We start from the raw sequence: 21,788 nt of genomic DNA, 5'->3' as shown, positions 1-21,788 counted from the left end.
TAATCTACAAAATTTTGTAAAAATTTCAAGAATTATAATGAGGTTTAAATTACGGTATATACGGTTCTGACGTCATAAATTTGGTGGGCCCTAGAAATGAACTGTCCAATAAACGTTCATTAAGCGCTGCGTGTTCTATTTTACGAAGAGTCTTTTGGAGCTCGTTTCGGAGCTGCTCCAATGGCGGAAACGTAGCAGCGGCAGCTCAAACGGAGAAGGAGAAGCAGGAGAAGCGTTAAAGGTCGAAGCTTTAGCGCGATGGCGACGCTCAGATACCATATACGGAACGAGTACGGCTTGGGGAGGTCCGAACTCTACGGCGCGGCGGATAGGGACGACCCTGACGCGATTCTTGAATGCGTCGCCGTGGCTGGCCTCGTCGGCCTCTTAAGGCAGCTAGGAGATCTCGCGGAGTAGGTTTATTCATCTTTTGATTCAATCCTTTTTGTTCTCTTTCCGAAAATCCCTACTTTTTTTTTTTTTTGTCTCTTGTGCATTGCGGTTGGGATTTGGTGGACTAGGGACATGGTTATGAGTAGGTAATTTTAGGGATGTTGTTATTGCTGTCACGGAACGCTAGAAGAGAAGAACAGGAAGCAATGTGATTTCCTGGTAGCATCAATTTCTTGGGTATTGAAATCCATCTGTTTAAAATAGTTGCGTTTTGTTTTTGCAATTTAACCGAAATATGGCTCTAAAAGATAGATGCACCAAGGAACTAGGTCACAGCTTTCTCCTGTAGTGGTGATATTATTTCATTAAAGACATACTTCCATGTATTTAGGATCATATGCATTACAACTTATGGATCATATCTCGATGAATTTAGCATAATATGTTTTTAGATGCATCTCCCAATTTATCACACTCAACATTTTTATTCTTGGAAGTTTATGTGTTTTCTGCAGTTGCATGGTTAAGTACAAGTACTGGTTGAACTATCTACTACATATCGTGCATGTATCTATTCACTGTCATCTGACATGGACAATTTGCACCACAGTTTTTCTGCAGAAGTATTCGATGAGTTGCATGAAGAAGTAATGAACATTACTTCAAGAGGGCATAAACTGATGCTTCGAGTTCAACATCTAGAAAAAGAGGTTTCAACAATTGGGAAGGGCTTTTTCCCTCAACGATTCTCTTATAGGGAAGGTAAGTTTGTACTTGTGGGAAAACATCATGTTCTAGTACTTCAAAGTTGGCGAAAAAATCAAATATGGTTGGACTTCAGTTCAAATATTTGATATATGAAATTTCAAATTAACTCAACTAGCTTCCAAGGGAAAACAAGATTAGTCAAATTTCAGTTTATGTAAGGACACATAGCTCAATTATGTCCTAAATCTTCTGTGAATCATGTTAATCTCATCCAAACCACCCTTACCAATTTGAGACAACTTGAAATTTAAAACTGATAATATGAGCATAAATTAAGACATCCAAAATTTCACAAGCCAAACTGATACGACGACTCTTCAGTTGCCCAACTGAAACTTCCCTCCTGTTCAAACTTAGATGCATGCAAAGAAACACAAAAAAAATATTCTTGTCCAGAGGGCACCTAACAATTAATGCAAATGCCATTGTTTTGCAGGTATTGATTGGCATTGTAATCTCCAAAAGGGCAATGATCTAGTTAGCACTGGAGATATGCCTCGTTCCGTCATGAATGCATATAGATCATGTCGTGGTCCACCACAATTATTCAAGCTAGACAAGTAATATTACTTCTCTTCGGTCTTCAATGAGGACTCTTGAAGAATATATTTCATGTCATCTAGTATCTTCTTCCTGCAGGTTTGATGTTTCTGGTAATGGAACATGTTTGAAGAGATACACTGATCCATCTTTCTATAGCATGGAATTGGCTTCCAGAGTGGAGCGGCAAGAAGCTCAAGAAGAAAAAAGAGCTAGCAAAGTGAAGGTGAGTGTTAAAATTTGGATTATGTAAATACTTCCCCTAGAACTTAAGCTCTTGGGAAAGAACTGAATCAATGGATTTATGATTTTTCTTCCTTCTCATGGCCTAGTAAGTTTGACATTAAACCATCAAATAGAACAATTATATGTCAAGTTGAGATTCAAACTCCTCAACTGTTCTCAGAAAAAGACAAGTTGTTAAGAAGGGCCAAGCTTATGAACTCATACTTTAAGAGAAATAAAAATATTTTTAAGAATTCTATCTATAGATATTTCATTTTTTTTCTTGAAATAAGACAAAGGGCCGAAATGGTCTAGACCTTGTCTTGACATTTCAGATTAGTGATATGTTTGGTAAACCATAAGAGTATACCTTTAGTCACCATGTTTTTCTAATTTGACCTTTTATTTTCAGTGTTACAATATTAAATAAAGTTCAGCAGAGTAGAATGATTTCACATTAAAACTTCCGTAGTAGATGATCTTTTATGGATTTGACAGAGAACACAAATATTTGTGTTTGTGTTGATAGTTAAAAGTTTATTTCTTGGAGTGTCTTGTAAAGATCACAGCGATATATGTTGCAATTGTCCCACATTAGACCAGCACTTTGCAAACATCTTCATTATGTTGATATCAACTTCTTCAGAAACAATATAGTATCATATTTATCCAATAATTAAGGGCAAAATATTCATTTCTTTCTCCAGAAGATTGTATCCTTCTCGGCTAATCATGAATCGGCTGAATCTCTCAGTTTCAGGTATCTATTTCTGAATTTCTTTACTTTCATACAAGTTATCTATCTGAGATCATTTCATAACATGATTGCATACAGATTGCTGCCATGTACCACAGACCAAGTGTTTGACAAACCCTCGCGACATGTCAGGTTGAAATCCAGACAGTTTAATGAATCAATTGTCCACACTTTGAGAAATTACATGGAGAATGGTATTATTTTGCATTCAATGGAGGAGAAACATTTTCCCAAAAAACCTGCAAGCCAGTCCACCATGATAAAACCAGGTGACTCTAAAGCGGATGAAACCATAGCCGATGCATCTTCCAACATAGACAAAGGCTCAACATCAGCTCCTAGCAAGCAGGAAACTGCAACAGTTTGTAAAATTGAAATGAGTGACTTAAATGAGGAAAATGCAATAACTATCAAGAATGCAAACAAAACCAAAGGCTATTACTCAAATCATCAATCTGTTAACAAAGTAGGCCAAAATGGAACTTTAGGAGATGACAAAGGTCGACCAGAACACAGTCCTGATTGCTATATTTCTGATGCAATTTCTAGTGAATCAGGCAATTTCATGGATGCACATACTGCTATGGAATCAGAAATAGAGGCAGATGATGAGGAACAGGTTAGATCAGATTTTCTTGGTATCCAATCTGAAGAATCAGATTTTGATACTGATGAGGAGGAAGAGGAATTGAAAGCTCAATATTCTGAGCAATATTTACATGAAAACTCTACTTTGTCACCAGGTTTCTGCACAATATTTAGGAAAGGAACTGAAAATTCATACTTCTCAGACACTTTAGGTCACTTGGCTGTGCAGTTGTTAGAGGAGAATAAAAATGACTCTTGTGTTCCTCCAAACTCAGATGCAAGGCCAAGTGAAAACAGTGGCATCGCTTCAATTGCACCTGCTTTCGCAGCAAGTGGACAAATATCCTCTAGTTCTACCAAAGACTCAATGGCAATTCCATCAGGTTCTGTAGACATCAACTGGATACCTTCATCTTCTGAGAAAATAAGTGACCAAGCTCTCAGCCATTTATATGGTGGGTTAGCTTATGTGCAAGATTCGTATGAGATTCCTGATGAAGAAAATTGTAAAGCCGTAACCCAGGGGACTGCTGAAACCTTATCTGAACCTTTAAATGATCACAAACACATTGAGCTTAACATGGAAAGCATGGTGAATGCTACTGACACAACTGTCCATTCGCAGGAGCCATGTGAAATTGCTCTTGAAAGAGGGGACAATTATGAAGAAACCTTGCATGCATCTTCTAGTACAAATAGTGTGAAGCTTCAAGTGTCGGAAAAAGAAGATCAAGAACCATTGAATATCTCTTCTATGAATTCAAATGAGACCACTCTCGATGTCATCCTCCAAAATACTGTACAAACTTTTGAAGAAGCTGTCAGAAATGAATCAAACAGTGAACCTCATAGCGCCTCTTTCTTGCAAGCTATCCCTTCTGCCGTACAGTTTGTGGAAGATCTTGTTGACAAGAACTTTGCTGAATCATCAGAAAAAGGTGGCCCTCTTGGTTCAAAACCAACTAATGTGTTACCCTCCAAGAATACAAACGAGCACATAATAATCTCTGAGCCTTCAGGTGTAGATCGAACTAAGTTACATGTTGAAGGTCATCAAAACTTGATATTGCTAGATACTAATGGTGAAGATCTTGAACCTTCTGGAAGAACCTCAGCTTCTGAAAACGAACTGCATGATGATGCACTCAATTCACAGGAAGTAAATCCTCATAACATTGCCAATGATGAAAATCATAGTGAATTTGACATGTCCAAGATTGGACAACAGTTGGAAATAGCTTCCAATTTACCACACTCAGACAAAGATGGGTCAATAGAAGGCAAGAAGGATATACCCAAAATTGCACAATTATCACCTCTACCATGGAGATTAACAGAGCCTCCTGCATTACCCATTTTTGAGAAAGAATTTTCTCAAGTGTCGAGAGGAATCTATGTGCCACCAACTGTTGAAGAAAGTGAAATACATGATACCTTAAATTCTAGTAGAAAAACAATGGATGAAGCTTTGATGCCATCACTTGAAGAGGACAAGCAGGTGCATGATAAAGACATTTCTATATCATCAAGTGATTTGACATACCCTTCAACATTGTTGGAGGTGATTCCAAGTGTTGATGAGAGGCCCCAGAATGGTGTTGCAAATTTTGATAGAGTTCCTACCCCATTCTTGTTAGCATCAGCCAAGGAAGATGAGAAGCTCAACCAAGTTCATGAAATTATGAACACAAAGCTTCCACCAGTCTCACCATTACCAATGGAAAGGCCTAAGAGATCTGGACATGTATCTCTTTCTTTGGAACAAAAGACATCATCCATCTTTCATGATTCAACTACACTGACTCCAGAAAGTGAGAACCCAACAAGGAAGGCTCACTCAGCAATCATTAGGCCGAATGACCCCCTGATTGAGTCTATTGCATCTCATGATAAAAGCAAGGTACAAAATAAAAAGGATCCTCTCTATGCAACATATGCTTTTTCCGTCATTCTTTACTTGAAACTTTTAGGATAAACTAGTGCAGAATTATCTTAGATGTTCAAATTGATGATTGCAGTTGCACAAGGTGCCTGATCTCATTCGTGCCTCAGCCATGCCAAATCATGAAGAAAGAGGATCTTTTCTGGAGCAGATAAAGAATAAGGTTCACATTGATAATACAACTAATTCTAAACTCAATTTATCCTGTGAAAATTTTATTTTTTAAGACTTTGAGTCCATAAAGTTTGAAGATAAATTCTGTGAGCTAGCCAAATTTTCTTCTTAGAATTACAACCATATTGTGGGCTTTCCTTTGCAGTCCTTCAGCCTGAAACCTACAGCAGTACCAACAATGAAGTTTAAGGGTGGCCCTCCCACAAACCTCAAGGTCATAGCCATTTTGGAGAAAGCAAATGCAATCCGCCAGGTTTGTTACCTCTCCCCAATTCGAAACAATCATTAATCTGCTGTCATTTTTTTCACCATCAGATAGCCTCTGCTAAACTGCTCCTTCCACACAGGCATGTGCTGGAAGCGACGAGGATGATGATGATGGCAATGATAGCTGGAGTGACTCCTGATAACCATTTACTTTACTTAAAGAAAACAACTTAATTCTGCTCTTCTTTTGAAACTTGCAATCTGTTCTTACTCCCCCTCGATCAATGACAACCGCATCAAGATGTATCTGTTGTATGTGAAAGAAGAGCAACATAGCAAAAGATGGTATGAAGATGAGGATGAAAACTGAAGAAAGTTTCATGTCGTTGCAACTACTTTTAGCTCTGGAGATTTACATTGCACAGGATTGTTCCAATTATACTTTCATATATTTCTTTTTCCCTTTTTGGTTAAATGATGTAGCATTCATTGTATAGGTTTTCAATTTCTTTATGATATTGAAGGGAAATGTAATTGTAATAAATGTTTAATTTTGTAAAAAAAAAAAAAAGAGTTGTGACATCTCTCTCTCATTGTTTGCTACATCTTGCATAGAGAATCTTATAATCGCCAGCTGTCAAGATTTGATTGGCTGATTGAACAGCCGCAAAGGGATCTTTAAGTAAATTTTGTGATCATTAACGGTCAAGATTTAATCCTAAATGAATCGGACGGTTAGAAAGGATTCTTGTAGGTTTATTATGGAGCCCCTTAAGATCGAGTGTCGTGAACCGCGGTTGGAATAAGCTACCGATCACCGGAGATCGAAGTGTCGGGAAATATTTTAGTTCTTCGCCCTCCGCCGTCTTTGTCTCTCTCTCTCTCTCTCTCTCTTTCCGGCCGCAATTTTTATGGGCAAACGCCTGCCATCGCCGCTGGCTCTAGAGAGGTACGCTCGCGTCGCGGCCGAGAGGATCCGGAGAGCTAAGGGCATTAAACCGTATTTTGAATCTCTCGCTTCGAGCAAAGAGGGGGCCGCTGCCGCTGGTGCCACCGCACCTTCTAGAGGAATCCGAAGAGGGATGGATGAGCGGAAGAGGCAGGAGGACCGCGTGCCTCTGGAGGAAGTAGTGGCGGACTGCACGCGGCGGTGGTTCCTGGACGCGCTCAAGGAGGCCAGGGCCGGGGATACTGCGATGCAGGTTATCGTCGGCCAGATGTACCGTAGCGGGTACGGAGTCCTGAAGAACGAGCAAAAGGTGATGGCTTTCTTTTCAGATCTGCCTGCGCTTATCGTTTCCGTGTCTGGATTGAGAGATTGGAGGAAAGGGCAGAAGGGGTTTCGCTTCTCCTGTCAAACCTTGTCCGTCCATTCTCTTCCTTTTTTTCTTTCATTCCCTTCACTATTCGAAGCCCTATCCATCAGAAAATAACTAGCCACTTGGGAGGGAGGGACATCTCCTTTATGTGTGCACATTCATAGCCTCCACACATACTCGTTGGGACTGGTATAAGTGTGGTTACTCACCCACTAATAGTCAATGGAATTGTTGGTCAATCAATTCTGCAGTTGCCTTTGGTTTTTGGGATTTTGTTGAGCTATTCAAATCACTATTTAGAGAATTAACTTCAAGTTACTTTCTTGAGTCCTTGTATTCAGGAAGATTTGTGCTAAAAAGAATTACATCTTGTGGAAGTTCCTTTGCTATGTTTGAAGAAAAATTAGGAATGTACTGTTCTCATATCCCTCACCAAGCAAACTCTTTGAAGATGTTAATTCTAAGCATATGCTCTTCACCATATTTGATATAAATAAAACTTTCTGCTATGGGGAATTGTTATAGTTGAGTTTACCAACTTGTTCGAATATCAACCAGTGACTTGAAATCTAGAGCAGGGGTTGAAGTGGTTGGCTCCTGCCCCCTAGGTCGTGGTGTGGTTTGGTTTTAGGAAACACTGATCTTAACTACATGTGTGTCATACAACCATCTAAATTTAGCTCTCCTTTATGCTTTCAGTACTTCTACTTCCATGAACTAATATTTATTTTGCAAGACATATCTACTTGTGCAATGTGTTTTGTTGTATAATACCAAATTGCTACGATCTTGTGTGCATCTTTTTTTCCCCGTTTTTGGGTTTTATGCCTGCAAAATTATGTAAAAGTTTAGTCATCTCACAACATGGGCAAAACACAATCAATACATGGATCATTTATTAATTTTTGAGCTAATTTGCCTCTTTATAGTTAATAACTGTATGGTATATGATCTTTAATTTATATTTCTTATGTAAGAATTAAATACTCAAGCAGTTTGGGCTAGTTTTTTTTCAGGTTTTATATAAAATCACTATCTGAAAAACCCAAATCTTTGGGTTGGTCCGGTTGTATACTTTGGATTGAATATGTCAATTTTCCCCACCCCTAATAGGTGTTGAGGTGATTGTGTTGTGTGTACCCTGCTTCTTCACTAGGAGTTCAAAAGGTTACAAAAAGTTTAACCATTGTTGCTACATTTGATTGATGTCTAACTTATCATCCTTGGAAGTTGTCCAAGCATAAGCTCTTTCTTCCCAGTAAAAGAAGGGGTTCCTTTGGCCTGAAATTCCTGGTAGGAACAAGCGACTAGTAAGTTTTTGAGACTTGGACTACAAGTTCATGAAAATGTTAGTTTTTTGTTGTTACATGGCTGATGAATAATGTTATCAGCTCATGCATTGAAAGGAACTAAGATTTGTAGCTATGATTTGCATAAGTTCAAATGGAACTTTTGTATCTGAAGAACTACCCAAAGGTGCGATACTAATTTTCTCTCATTTAATGGTATAAGGTGTGTTCTGTTGGATAATAGTTTCTCATCAGGTTTGAGAAACCTGAAATCATGTGCCTATGGCTTATTCTTACATCAGTTTGGAAGAAACGATTCTTCTGGGAGACATTACTTGTGCAATGAACGTGTTTGAGTCTCTATTGTTCCCCGAAAAGTTTTGGTGATTAATTCCCTGGAGTTTTTCGAAGTTATTAAGCTTTTGACATGTGCATCTTCGTATGCACACACAATTCTCACAAAGGATAGTTTTTAAATGTCGAGGAGCTATAGGATCAATAAATCAGTATTTGTATCTGTACTTGAAATGAACAATTAAAATGTTCCTTTGAAAACACCTAACTTGTTATTGGCTTTTGCAGGCGAATGCTTGGTTTACAAAAGCGTCAAAATATAGAACCTCAGTTTGGAAGGTTAGCCACAAACTACCAGGTGATTCTCTAAACTGAGGGGATCTAACTCGTTCATTGGCGACATCTTTATTGGCCTTTGGCTGATGCTGTCATTTTACCTTTTAGGTTATAATGCCAGTGACTCAGATTCTGATGAGAAGATTAACATTAAATCATGACTGGATGACCTAAAATACAATGATTGTAAAAGTGAGTTACACTCTCTTATCTTAATTCTTTCAAACATTAATCTCCTATGATTAGTGCTCTACTATGTCGAAAGAAAATAATGGGCAAAGGGCAGCCTGGTGCACGAAGCCCCCGTCAATGCGGGGTCCTAGGGAAGAATCTATCCTACATAGCATTATCCTGCTTTGCAAGAGTCTGTTTTCAAGACTCAAACCCGTGACCTCGGTCACACAGCAACAACTTTATCGTTGCGCCAAGGTTCCTCTTCCGAAAGAAAATAATGATTAGCTACAAATTGTACAATTCATATCTAACCACACTAAGATAGAGCTTTATCTGCATGAAAATAACAATCAAACTTCTCAATGTTTTGTCCTCTCATGAAAATTAGATTAGAAGTGATAAGCTAGATAAACTCCTATGCGTCTAGATCTACAGCTCTGTATGAGGAGATTCCTCATTAGATTATCACAGAGGTGAGGTACCCATTTTTACAACTACAAATGTAAGAAAGAGGCTTATCGAGATAATCTTAATCGTCGATTATGTCCATATCATTCATGCTATATATGTGTGAGTCCTTTCATTCACTAATCGAGCTTTAAATTTGTTAACTGCCATCATAAGATGTCTTAATAGTAAATACCCATGAGCAATCGATTGTAGACTAGCCAATGTAGTTATCTCATCTATCATAGCATGTCTTTACCTTAGATCATATAGAGCTTCTCAGATAGCCTTAACAAAGTCCCGAGTTGGGATAAAGGTTAAGTACTATAGCGACAAGAAGGATGGTGCTGAGCAACATGATCTCGATCGATACCTGCAGCATGCTCAACTCTTGACCTCTCAGAGGAAAAGCTCTGATCTCCACAGAAGTGTCTCAAGATAATCAAATCTGTTGCCAAACAGTTTCTTTCTTGTAACAACTCATAGTCGGAGACCATGTCAATTTCTTCAAGTACTCCTCTACCTTATATATACTTATCCTATTACTGTTTTATATCGATCGACTAATTTTGGTGTATTATAAGTAAAACCCTAATCTTTTTTACAAATCAAATGTTAATATCATTTTTTTTGGTTAATTTATTCTCTTTCGAGCAATGGCACACAAGAAAACTGTTAAACTTGTTCTGGTTTCTGGCAACTTTATGCAGATTCAGTACAACTCCAGCAGCATTCACTGTTGACCTGCCTGCATCTCTTGTTCATTTTTAGGGTTTGAATGATGTTCATCATGTTATGAATAAATTCTCATTGTGAGAAGTTTGACAGAGGTGTAATCATTTCAAATTTTTAGAATTATATATATATGAATTTGTTACTATTATTAGTTTATTTCTTCTAAAATGGAGTTTTAAAGTAACGGTAAAATTATTATCGTATGACTTTGTAGTCATCATGAGTTTGAATTGTAGAAATAATCTCTTATAATACAAAATAAAATTGTGTACAATAAATTCAATATGATTTGATTTTTCTTCGAGATAGGTTGTTAGCTCATGACCTTAACCATTTTGTAATTCAAAAATGACAAACTCATATACAAGTTGTGATAATTTGATATCATGAATGATATTATAAACATCTTCGATACTTCTAAATTTCATTATTAAATCAAATTTAATTAATTCAGAATTTTTATTTTAATAAATTTTAGAAGGAAAAAAAATCATAAATCGCATTTTATTAAAAATAAATAAACAATATTTTATTGTATTATAAAATTGTCTTCATTTTCCAACTCGTCGCCGAATCTTCACGATGTCCTCCGGCCGCCGCCACTTTCTCCAGTCAAACGCACGTGTTTTGACTAAACCCCTTTAAATTCCCAATTGTGGCTCTGTTGCGTACGGTTTCTCTCCTCCTCTTCGATGACTTTCCCCGCCGGCAGCTGGGACGCCTCATACGACTCCGCGCCGGAGCCGGCGTTCTCCTTCTCCCCGACTTACTCCTCCTTGGCCGATATTCTCGTCGGAGATGGCGGAGCCGTCCGGTCGACGAGCAGGGACTACTACTTCGGAGGAGTGCCCAAGTTTAAGTCGGCGCCGCCTCCCTCCCTGCCGATCTCGCAGCCGCCGGTCTCGCCTTCCTCCCGCTTCGCCATCCCCGCTGGGCTCAGCCCCTCCGAGCTCCTCGGCTCCCCTCTCCTCCTCTCTTCTTCTCATGTAAGTCGCCGATAAAGTGGGCTCTTTTAGGTTAATTAGCCCTAGCTGTTCTTGCACGACTTCTACTCTGATTTCTTACGATTGATTCTAGTTCATCTCGATGCTTTATTTTGCCCTATTCGATTGAGTTAACAGAGATGTGAGCTTACAGATCTTGCCATCTCCAACTACTGGAACTTTTCCAGCGCAAGCTTTGAATTCCAGATTCTCCATAGCTAATTCTCAACCTGGGAACAGACTCGAAAGCCGATCCTCCTCTGACTTCTCCTTCCACATCAATACCAATCCCCAAAGTTATCAGATACCTCCTTACCAGAATTCCTTGGCTGCAATTTCCACAGTAATTCTTCCATCCTTTTTTAGGTTAAATTGGTTATGCCACAGTTCAAGTTGCTAAATTTTATTGTTAATTTTGTTTCAATTAGGATTGCAACTCTGAGTTATCTTCCATGAAACCCAGCATCAAAGTTGAAGATGTAGCTTCAACTCAGGCAAACTCTCATACCAGCAATGGCAGCAGTGGAATCCAGCCTTCCCTTCCCCTTCAAAATCAGAGGAGGTTGGATGATGGATACAACTGGAGAAAGTATGGCCAGAAACAGGTAAAAGGAAGCGAAAACCCGCGAAGCTACTACAAGTGCTCGTATGCTAATTGCCCGACGAAGAAGATGGTGGAGAGATCCTTGGATGGGCAGATCACTGAGATTGTGTACAAGGGGACTCACAATCACCCAAAGCCTCAGTCTGCCAGGAGGAACTCAGCTGCCGCAGGTCAAGCATTCCAGGGTATTGCTGTGCCTTCTGAAGCTTCCGAAAACTCCTTCGGTGCGCGATCAGGCACTCCCTCTGATTCAGTTCAAACACCTGATGATTCATCAGTATCCTTTGTCCATGATGACGAGATCGATATGAGCTCTCAGAAGAGTAACCACCAGGGCAGTGATGAATTCGACGAAGATGAGCTCGATTCCAAACGATGGTGAGGTTCTATAACTCTTAGATTTGAACACAATTGAACATGTCTAAATGTGACCATGTCTTGTAATTTGTTTCAGGAAGGGTGGTGGTGGTGGTGGTGGTGACAATGAAGGGTTGCCAGCCCCTGGAAATAGAAGTGTTAGAGAGCCCAGAGTGGTTGTTCAGACGCAAAGCGACATCGACATCCTTGACGATGGGTATCGATGGAGGAAGTACGGGCAGAAGGTGGTGAAAGGGAATCCAAATCCAAGGTGGTGAAGGACAATTTCATCTATACTGTATTCTTAACAAAACTAAGACTTGTTACAGTTATACTTAACATGAACTTGTTGATCAAATAGGAGTTACTACAAATGCACCACCACGGGTTGCCCGGTGAGGAAGCATGTGGAGAGAGCACCACATGATTCGAGATCAGTGATCACTGCCTACGAAGGCAAGCACAACCATGATGTCCCTGCAGCCAGAGGAAGCAGTGCTCCCCTATTTGCCAGGCCTCAGCCAGACAACAATGGTGTGGCAATGGCAATGGCAATTCGCCCGTCTGCCATGGCGAATCAGATCGACCAAATTGCAGCCAGCAACTCAATCAACTCCTTTAATCTAGGTAATAACTTTTTCACTGAAGCTAAAGAAGAACCAAGGGGAGACTGGTACATAGACTCATTTCTAAGTTAAAATGGATCGACAACATAAGTTATAAATCAGTAGAAGTTGTTGTACATTTTTTCATCAGGTTCAATTTGTTCATTTGTTTGTTTGTATTCCTGTATACGGTATAGGGGTTGTATTCTTGTATCAGTCATTCAATAATATGATCACAAAGATGAAGCTTGTTATGGGGATTAAGCCTTTCATTAATATCACTGCTGCAGCTGTTTTCTATGTAGTCATGCAACTTCGAGACCTGAAAGGAGATTCGTTCATTTTTTAGCAAAAAATAAAAAGGGCCTCTTATTTTTTAAATCGTCATGGGACGGTCCTTTTGATTTATTATTAAAAGGATACTTGATCTCATGTTAATATATTTCTACTTTAAAATCCAATAAAGTAATATTATAAAGTAATATTTCTACTTTAACTCATCATAATTTGATTTTTATGCTTAAGTTTAAGATTTTTTAAATTCTTTAACAATTCAATAAAAACAAAGCTTTTCTGCTACATACCACCAAAAAACATCCTTAAAGAGTTTATGCCCTAAATTGCAGATAAAACAGTAACCACAACCACCAAAACTTCATCAGCAAAAAGAGAAAATTTTCAAATGAAATGGCACAATAAAAGTTCCAATGAAGAAACCAACGCAGAGAAATTACCCATAAGAGTCATTTAAGCACTCTCAGTGATCGGGTACTCGAACACCACCTCTTTGCCACAAAGTTTCCGGTAGACCCCCGAGAACGTTTCCAGTTTATATTCAGTGTTGTTCCTCTCCTTCGGATCCAAGAAAATCTGATGAAAAAACAGGAGATTATTTTTATGAAGCAACTGAAATGGGAGATGTTAGTAAATGGTAATGACTGGGACATGTTGACACCTTGATGACTTTGGAGCCATCCAGCCGATATCTGATGCGCTTTCCTACGATTTCAGCAGGATACACTACATCTTCCAAGATTGCATCGTGAACGGCAGTAAGGGTGCGGGAGCGAGGGCGCACGACTGCTGAACCTTTCTTTGGTGGCTTCAATATCCTCCGGGTAGCAATGAGAATCACATCCTATCAGATAGATGGAAAAGACAAATAAGAATTGGAGGTAACAGATCCTAGAATAAGAGCAAAGCATGCAGTTAAGTATTCATGAGACTTTCTGATGTGATATTATTGAGATCGAGGAGAAAATTTCTAACTGAAATTTTTAGAACCTCACTATATCACTCAATGTCCTATCAGTCTAGTAAACACCATCATCAGAACAAAAAAAACAAAGCAAAGCAAAAGGCACTTCCATGAGATGATCACAGTAATTATAAATAGCGCCAATTGAATTGGTTTGTAGACATATAGTCATGGTGCAACATTGCTATCGGTTAGTCAAATTGGATGTCCCTTTCTTCAATTAACAGACTTAAGCTAACCACAAACAATGAATTACGTGAGACCAACTGAAATAAAAGTACCTTCCCACTGAACTTCTTTTCCAGTTCTCTAACTAGCCTCACATGAATCTTTTTGTAGGCTTTCCGAAGTCTGTATGGAATGTGGATAACAACAGCTTTCCTGTTGCCAGCTATATCGACTTGTCTGCACCGAAACCATGACAGTTATAAACAATGAGCAGATCTCCAAATTCACAAAACAAAGTCGGAAAGACCAACACCATTGGCATAACAAACTCACGCTGCTGAATTGATGTAAAGATCCTTCAAGTCACTCTTCAACTCCTGGTTCCCATTCTCCAAATCAAAAAATGCCTGTGATGAACAAGAATGATTCACTATGGATCTCAACATAAATGTGAAAAGAACACAAAATGAACAATCAAGACAACTAACCTGAGCTACAGTGTCTTCGAACTCAGTAGGTTCAGCACCCTTGTCCTTTAGGATCTTCTTCCTTGCAGTAAACATTTTTCCTAATACTAATTCTTAGCTCTGATCTGTGAGTAACACAATAGAAAATTTAACTCTCTCAGTATTTAGTCTACTGCTAAATTCTCACTCACATAACAAAGCATATGTAGGATTAAATATCCAAAAACTAAAAAAAATGTATTTTTGACGAACGCAATCAGCAAAGAACAAAATGAAATTGCCATTGACAGATGATGAACCATGCAAGATGCAGATTTCTACACAAAGGAGTAAGCTTTAGGACTAAAATAATATTTCAGAAACGAAATCCTACAACCAAACGCTAAATTACCGAAAGCTATGATCATGAAGAAGAATAACCAGATCGATCTTAGGCGAGCATATGATTTGGATTAGTGATAGCAACCAAGCGGTGGAATACTCAATGCTGGATCAAAAATAAACAAATAAAAATACACAAAAACAAATAAAATATCGGAGGCAACAACAGATAACCATTGAAGGTGGTATAGACTTGGATTGAAGCACAGAATAAGAATTTCGATCGAGCGAGATTTACCTTGCCACCGAAGACGACGAGGAGGAGGAGGAGGAGACAGAGAACGAGAACGCCGCCGCAAGTGGCTACCGGACTAGGGTTTTGCTTCGGGAGGAGCCACGCGCCTTTTAATACTAAATCCGCAAAAATAAGACGCAGCTTTACGTGTTTCGCTTGATGGAAGAATCTAAACCGTTCGATCACAAAAAATATTTATTTTTTCAAAAATAAAAAATTATAAACATATATAAAAAATAGAAAAATATTTTCAAGTATATCCTTTTTTGCTCATTTGAATATATATTTAATCTTTTATTTTTATCATCATAAAAAAAAGTATTTCATATTAAAAAAATACCAAAAGGACATCAGTTTTATTTTATAAGCAAAAAGATTTATAATAGTTTTAACTAAAATTATTCTAACAATATAACAATTTCATTCAATAAAAACTATTGGAGAATGATTTAAAAAGACAAATTAGGATAAGACTTTGTTTTAATTTTGTTTAACATAAAGTGTTTTTTTATAGATAAATGTAAATGAATTATAATTGAATAATCAAAATGATAAATCCTTGAGATCTACTAAAATAAAAACAAAATTAAATCATTGTAATAGGGATAATTTTGCTTAAATAATTTACTGTATATATCTAATAATTAATCCCATGAAGCCAAAGGAGCCGTTAAATGCGACCCGGGTGACCCGTGAGCCCATAATTGAACCCGAACCCACATGACAGCTGCGAACCCGGTCGGCTCAAAGTCGCATGTGAATGTGATCAATGCACATGTGACTCCGGTCCGGCCGTACGATCGCGGACAATAATTTAAGCGGATTTGGTGCGAGAATCTGGCCTCGAAAATAAAACCCATGATTGGGTAATTAAACCCGGTTCAGAGTGTGGGGACGTGGATGCGTGATGAGGTGAAGATGCTCACGTGATACTCCACCTTTGATTTATTATTACCCATTTTTTAAACATATTTAATATATTTATTTATCAGAATTTTACAATTATTAATTAATTAATTAATTAGCCATTCCATTTTATTCCTTTTGTCTCTTCGTAGGTGATTAAGGTAAGTTTCTTTCTAGATTTAGTAATCATCTCTCTTTCTAATCCCCTTTTTTATCCCTTGAAAAAAAAGCAATTTTATTTCACTCTATAAATAAATTTAAATAAAATTAAATAAATATATTTTTCCAATTGAAAAAAAAATCAATGTGGTAGGAGTGGATGTATACGTGGAACGTGGAGATGAGCTTAATTATGGCCTTTCATGTTAGTCCAAGTCATTATCATTTTCTCTTAATTAAAAATTATTAATTTATTTAGACCTGACACTAAGTCTTTTTGACTGATATACAAATATTTATTTATAAAAAAATAAATATTGACTGACAGTTAATCAGTTAGAATCATGTCTATATTCTATAAATTAATATATATATTTATATCTCAGATAAAAAAATATTTTAATAATACAATACTATTCAATTATTTTTATAGATGGTATATAAAGATATAATTTTAATATAATACAGTGGTAAAGAATTTGCAATTTGGAAGAATTATGAGTTGACTAATTTATATTTATTTCCACCGATCAAGAAAATATTTAATATTTAATATTTAAATTTGTAGTGCAGTTGATGATGAGTGGTACTGAGTTGTAAAAGGGAAGGAAATGGCATGATTAATGGCCTTCACATCCTAAGCATGCCAATGGATGCATTAATTGCATGTCTACCCTCTGTCTCAACTCACAATTAACTTCACCAAATATATCATATCACTTTTTAGTTAAAAAATAAAAATTATATTTATTAGAATCCATCACTTCAACAGTTTCGCAATCATCAGAAAGTAACTTTTTATTATTACAGAAGAAAGTAATATCTCGACTTCATTGAGATTTAACCCTTATCTATTTTAATAAGTCTGCTTCACAATAACTAACTTAATCATATTCTGAAAAAAATTAGAAAATTATCTTTGATCTATGATGCCATGGTAAAAAATAGATAAAATTCTTAGATAATAAAAATTTAAATATCATCCAAAATATATTATATTTTTTAATTTAATAAAAAAATTTTATAAGATCGAATTAATTACCTCCCCCGTTTAGTTTATCAAATTTTTTTTGGTTAAAAGTGTTTGATTTTATAAACTATGAATCCTTTTAGTGAAAAAAGCATTTAACGAATTTATTATCAGGTATAAATTAATATTAAATAGATACCATTTCATGTTTTACTATTTTGTTTGTTTATTTACCTTTATTCATTTTCCTCATTTTAAGCCATTATCAAATTACCTTTCAATTAAAAAATGATTCTTTATGAATATTAGATTAGAATAATATTTACAAAAATAAGAGAGCATTGTTTTTCTACCAACTAAGTTAGACAAACTAAATTACTATAACACTAATTTTAATTAATGTTATAACATTCTGGTCTAAAAAAATTATTATGTTACGTATGAATTTTGATCAAAATTATTATAATTTATAAAAAATAGATATTATTAAAGCAGTATCTCATCTTATCTCAAATTATTTTTTATTTATAAAAATATTTTATTTTTAATATTATTTATAGTAATTATATGCTCATAATTATTACAATATGAACATTTCAACTCTATCAATACTTCTAGCATTGTATTATATTACATAAAATATTTTTTTAAATAAAAATAGATTGAGATGAGATGGAAGGTTATTTTGATAATATATATATTTGATGATCTTAATAAAAAATGGATATATTTTTTAATTTTTACCTTAATTTTTTAAAATGTTATAACGGGATAATCATCTCTAGATATATTTCCAACATGTAAAAATAAAAATATTTTTTTTTAAATTAACTTATTTTTTCAACGCCGTCGTGTTTACTTGAAGGGAAAGGAAAGTTCAAAATTTGCAAGGACGGTTACAGTGGTCCATCATCAATTATTTTCCAAGAGCAGTGGGATAAATTGGGAAGCAGAGCAAAGGCCTGCAAAGCTGCCGCAGCAGTGAGAGGAGAAAGAAGCAAGGAAGGAAGGAAGGGTCTGAGCAGACCGCTGCAAACCGCAGCAGTTCTACATCAAGCTCCTCCCTTTCCTCTTCCATCTACCCGATTTACTGATGAGACTGCGATCCTGAGCCACCTACTCGATCGCTAGCCATAAGTAACTCTCCTCCTTCGCCTCCTCGCCATGGCCGCTGCGGTTATTTAGCCTCTTCCTGCAGTTCTTTTAGAGTCTTGTAGGCTTGAGGGAGATGGCGGCGGCGCTGGAGTGCTGGTCCGGCCGGCCGAGCACCGACGAGGACATGGTGGAGCAAGTGCTCATGCAGACTCACGATCGGTCTGAAGCCTTCCATCGTTCCGAGGAGGCGTCGCCGGCCTGCAACTCTTCGGCGTCTTCTTCTTCTTCGTCGTCGGCGTCATCCTCCTCCCCGCCGTCCCCCTCTGCCGCCTTGCCGGTGCCGAAGAAGTGGCAGCGCCTCGGCCGTAACTTCGCCGGCGCTATCGCTGCCCTCCGCAGCTCCCTATCCATTAACCTCGACTCCGTCCGCGACCCCTCGCCTTCGCGCTTCGATCGCCTCTTCCGCGGCGGACGGAATCTGGGATCTCACCCGCCGGAGAAGTTCTTCTCCAGTGCCCGCCGCCATTTCGACGCTTTGCCCAACAGGTAGTCCTCTTTGTCGCTTGCTATCCTTTGGCGGCTTTGCTTCGCTGAGAACTAAAAACTCCTCCCTTTTTGGCTTGAATCAATGGCGCGGCGCGGCGCAGCTACGCGCAAGCAGGTTTCGACATGAAAGATGTGCTTTTGCATGTGAGATTGGTGGAGCAGGCCATGGCGGACGACCACCCAGCGATCAACCTCCAGGAGATTCAAGACGACGGAGGCAGTGAGGGAGTGGTTTTCAAGGTCACATTCGCCTGCAGCTCGCCCCTGTCATGGCCTGCGATGTCTGGATCTCTTGATACCTCACTGATCTGCTGCAAGAAGATCCAGATCTTCGAGAAGAAAGGCTTGACGCTCGGCGTCGTCACCGTGCTCGTCCGGAGAGGCACCGAGCGGCAGTTCAAGTCCCGGATAGAGGCCTCGGTGAAGGCGGCGGTGAAGAAGCCCAAGACCGGCGGCGTCAAGCTCTCCTTCGGACTCTGCGGGTGCCAAGAGGAGAGCTCGAGGGCGATCGAGGAGGACGCCCAGTTCGAGGCAGAGGACGGGCAGTCGGCCGACGGCGACGGGCTCCGGCGGGCGCAGCAGCTACCCTGCCCGCTCCCGATCTCGTCGGTCGTCGTCTCCATCGACGAGTGGCAGAGCATCCGGTCAGGCGGGGAGGAGCTCGCTCGGTGGGTGCTGAACCCCGACGAGGTGGACCTCCTCGACCGCGCCGGGCCCGCCTCCTTCAGGGGCGTCTACAGGGAGCGGCGGGCGTGGGTCAAGAAGCTCCGGGGCTGCGACCGGGGGAGCGCCTACGACGTCGAGGTCCGGCAGGACCTGCTCCAGCTGATGACCTGCGGCCAAAGGAACATCCTCCAATTCTACGGCATCTTCTTCGAGGAGAGGCACGGCCTCTGCGTGGCGACAAGGATGATGGACGGAGGATCCGTGCACGATCTGATCCAGAAGAGCAGAAAGCTTCCGGCGAGGGAGGTGGCGAGGATTGCACTGGACGTTGCAGAGGGGCTCCTGTTCATGAACAACCATGGAGTCGCTTACAGAGACCTCAACACGCACAAAATCCTACTGGACAGGCAGAGGAACGCTTGCCTTGGCGACATGGGCATAGTTACTTCCTGCAACAATGCCGGCGAGATCACCGAGTACGAGACGGCCGGCTACCGGTGGCTGGCACCGGAGGTCAGTGCAGTGCCTCTCATAAGCTCATTCTCTCCATTACAGATTCAATTGAGTTATCATACCTCCATTACATAAACTCAGCATGCCTAGATTCGTATATGAACTATCCCTTTTGGATCATAGTCAATCAAATCTTATGATCTCTAATCTATAGAGTTTACCATGGACTTTACAATCAACTTAGTTCTTGACACAACTTGCTTGTGATGATCATGTGAAGTAGTGCCTCTCTCTTCGCTCGTGGATACAATTCAGCAGCTCATCGGTTCTACGAACATAACACCTAGATTCGTATATGAATCCATGTTAGAATTCATGTGCAATAATCACATAAGCCCCTTCTATCAAATCAATCTTATGGTCTCTAGAGAGTTTACCATGGACTTCACAATCAACTTAGTTTTTGATGACACAACTTGCATAGTGTTCGCGTGAAGGAGTTCCGTGCTCTTCACTCGCGGATAAAATTCAGTAGCTAAACACCTAGATTCATATATGAATTCATGAGCTTTCCTATGGATCTTACAATATCATCAATCATTATTAGACTAACTCCTTTTGGCACACTGAGTGATAGTGTTTGATACTGATGCAGATAATTGCCGGGGACCCTGAGAGTGTGTCAGAAACTTGGATGAGCAATGTCTACAGTTATGGCATGGCTCTGTGGGAGATGCTGAGCGGCGAGGCAGCTTACTCTTCCTTCTCACCGGTGCAAGCAGCGGTAGGGATCGCAACCTGTGGCCTGAGGCCAGAGGTACCCAAAGACACCCCTCAGTTCCTCAAGTCACTCATGCACAGGTGCTGGAACAGCAACCCTACAAAGAGGCCTCAGTTTGCAGAGATCATCGCGATCCTAAGCAGGCAAAGTGGCCGATCATAAAATGTATCTGAAAAAGAGTGCTTTAGCTTTCCTACTGTGAATGTGGTTTGTGATCTTTGTTTGCAAGAGACTGAGTGAGTGAGTTCAGATTGTGATGGTTTGCATTACTATATGCTTTTTGTCTGAAACAAGCTACATTGGATCTACTGAAACTCTCCTGCTCTCTATTCTCTTGTTTGTGTAGGGTTGTCTCTTGTCAAATTATCATCTGGTCCACTTGCCTTTCTTTCGGTGTTTAAAGTAGTAAGGGTGTCCAACTTTCCCCACTTGATGGTCCACCACTGGCATGATGATAGATAAGTATCCAAATTAATTTTGGAGGTAAACGATCTTTCTCCTTGGTTCATCTGTTAGGAGCACAACTTAGGATATTAGTCTCATTTGGGATTCGAATTTTGATTCTGTTATTGTTCCTCTAAGTGCTTTACTATCGCACCATACATGTGGGGGCGATAGATAAGTATTTTAGTCTTATTGTTAAGGTAGCATCTTCTCATGGTTTCAATCATGTAAAACATCAACATCATAGAGAAAAGGTGGTTGGTGAATATTGGCTCGTAAGGTAATTGATGCCTTTCAAAATTAAAGATTTTGAAGGGAGGTACAATGTCATTGTAGCTCAATATTCACCTCAAGTAACTAAGTATGTCTAGGATGAATTGTGAGAACTCAACTTGTAGTCCTTTAGTTAAGATCCCACTTAACTATTTGAATCAAATCAACAATAAAAGCATATTTGACCTTAATAGATTTAGGGGTAATTTATCAAATCATGAACAAGGTTAAGAATTACTCAAAACACAC

General features: G+C 39.0%; 5 protein-coding genes across 6 annotated transcripts; 4 read left to right on the top strand and 1 right to left on the bottom strand.

The window, feature by feature from the left end:
• The first annotated feature begins 258 nt into the window (after nucleotides 1-258).
• On the top strand, nucleotides 259-5,794 carry LOC141828578 (uncharacterized). Its single transcript, XM_074716032.1, has 9 exons — nucleotides 259-413; nucleotides 1,004-1,155; nucleotides 1,598-1,721; nucleotides 1,801-1,927; nucleotides 2,634-2,686; nucleotides 2,762-5,171; nucleotides 5,290-5,376; nucleotides 5,533-5,640; nucleotides 5,735-5,794. Exons 1-9 carry the CDS (start codon nucleotides 259-261, stop codon nucleotides 5,792-5,794), a joined length of 3,276 nt encoding a protein of 1,091 aa, XP_074572133.1.
• Nucleotides 5,795-6,429: 635 nt separating this feature from the next.
• LOC141827787 (uncharacterized) lies at nucleotides 6,430-9,127 on the top strand. The gene is made up of 3 exons (XM_074715110.1): nucleotides 6,430-6,853; nucleotides 8,785-8,854; nucleotides 8,941-9,127. Exons 1-3 carry the CDS (start codon nucleotides 6,506-6,508, stop codon nucleotides 8,991-8,993), a joined length of 471 nt encoding a protein of 156 aa, XP_074571211.1. The 5' UTR covers nucleotides 6,430-6,505; the 3' UTR covers nucleotides 8,994-9,127.
• A 1,583-nt stretch (nucleotides 9,128-10,710) lies between these two features.
• On the top strand, nucleotides 10,711-13,006 carry LOC141828264 (putative WRKY transcription factor 26). Its single transcript, XM_074715662.1, has 5 exons — nucleotides 10,711-11,174; nucleotides 11,326-11,514; nucleotides 11,600-12,153; nucleotides 12,230-12,403; nucleotides 12,494-13,006. The coding sequence occupies exons 1-5, from the start codon at nucleotides 10,881-10,883 to the stop codon at nucleotides 12,828-12,830; spliced, it is 1,548 nt and encodes a 515-aa protein (XP_074571763.1). The 5' UTR covers nucleotides 10,711-10,880; the 3' UTR covers nucleotides 12,831-13,006.
• Nucleotides 13,007-13,318: 312 nt separating this feature from the next.
• On the bottom strand, nucleotides 13,319-15,339 carry LOC141828266 (small ribosomal subunit protein eS7-like). Of its 2 annotated transcripts, XM_074715666.1 has the most exons (6): nucleotides 15,250-15,339; nucleotides 14,652-14,755; nucleotides 14,497-14,570; nucleotides 14,277-14,400; nucleotides 13,693-13,875; nucleotides 13,319-13,607 (listed from the first exon to the last, which is right to left on the bottom strand). In XM_074715666.1, the coding sequence occupies exons 2-6, from the start codon at nucleotides 14,724-14,726 to the stop codon at nucleotides 13,485-13,487; spliced, it is 579 nt and encodes a 192-aa protein (XP_074571767.1). In that variant the 5' UTR covers nucleotides 14,727-14,755; nucleotides 15,250-15,339; the 3' UTR covers nucleotides 13,319-13,484. The 2 variants fall into 2 exon arrangements, with proteins under 2 accessions (XP_074571767.1, XP_074571766.1); XM_074715665.1 differs by having other exon boundaries at nucleotides 14,497-14,755.
• A 2,949-nt stretch (nucleotides 15,340-18,288) lies between these two features.
• LOC141828263 (uncharacterized) lies at nucleotides 18,289-21,155 on the top strand. Its single transcript, XM_074715661.1, has 3 exons — nucleotides 18,289-18,922; nucleotides 19,024-20,101; nucleotides 20,697-21,155. Exons 1-3 carry the CDS (start codon nucleotides 18,510-18,512, stop codon nucleotides 20,982-20,984), a joined length of 1,779 nt encoding a protein of 592 aa, XP_074571762.1. The 5' UTR covers nucleotides 18,289-18,509; the 3' UTR covers nucleotides 20,985-21,155.
• Nucleotides 21,156-21,788: the final 633 nt, after the last annotated feature.

The sequence above is a fragment of the Curcuma longa genome, chromosome 4 (assembly GCF_044706935.1).
Source record: "Curcuma longa cultivar G26 ecotype Majalengka, Jawa Barat chromosome 4, ITB_CL_G26_1.1, whole genome shotgun sequence".
NCBI lineage: Eukaryota > Viridiplantae > Streptophyta > Magnoliopsida > Zingiberales > Zingiberaceae > Curcuma > Curcuma longa.
The sequence above is the reverse complement of the archived record's forward strand: the minus strand, read 5'-3'. Positions and strand labels throughout refer to the sequence as shown.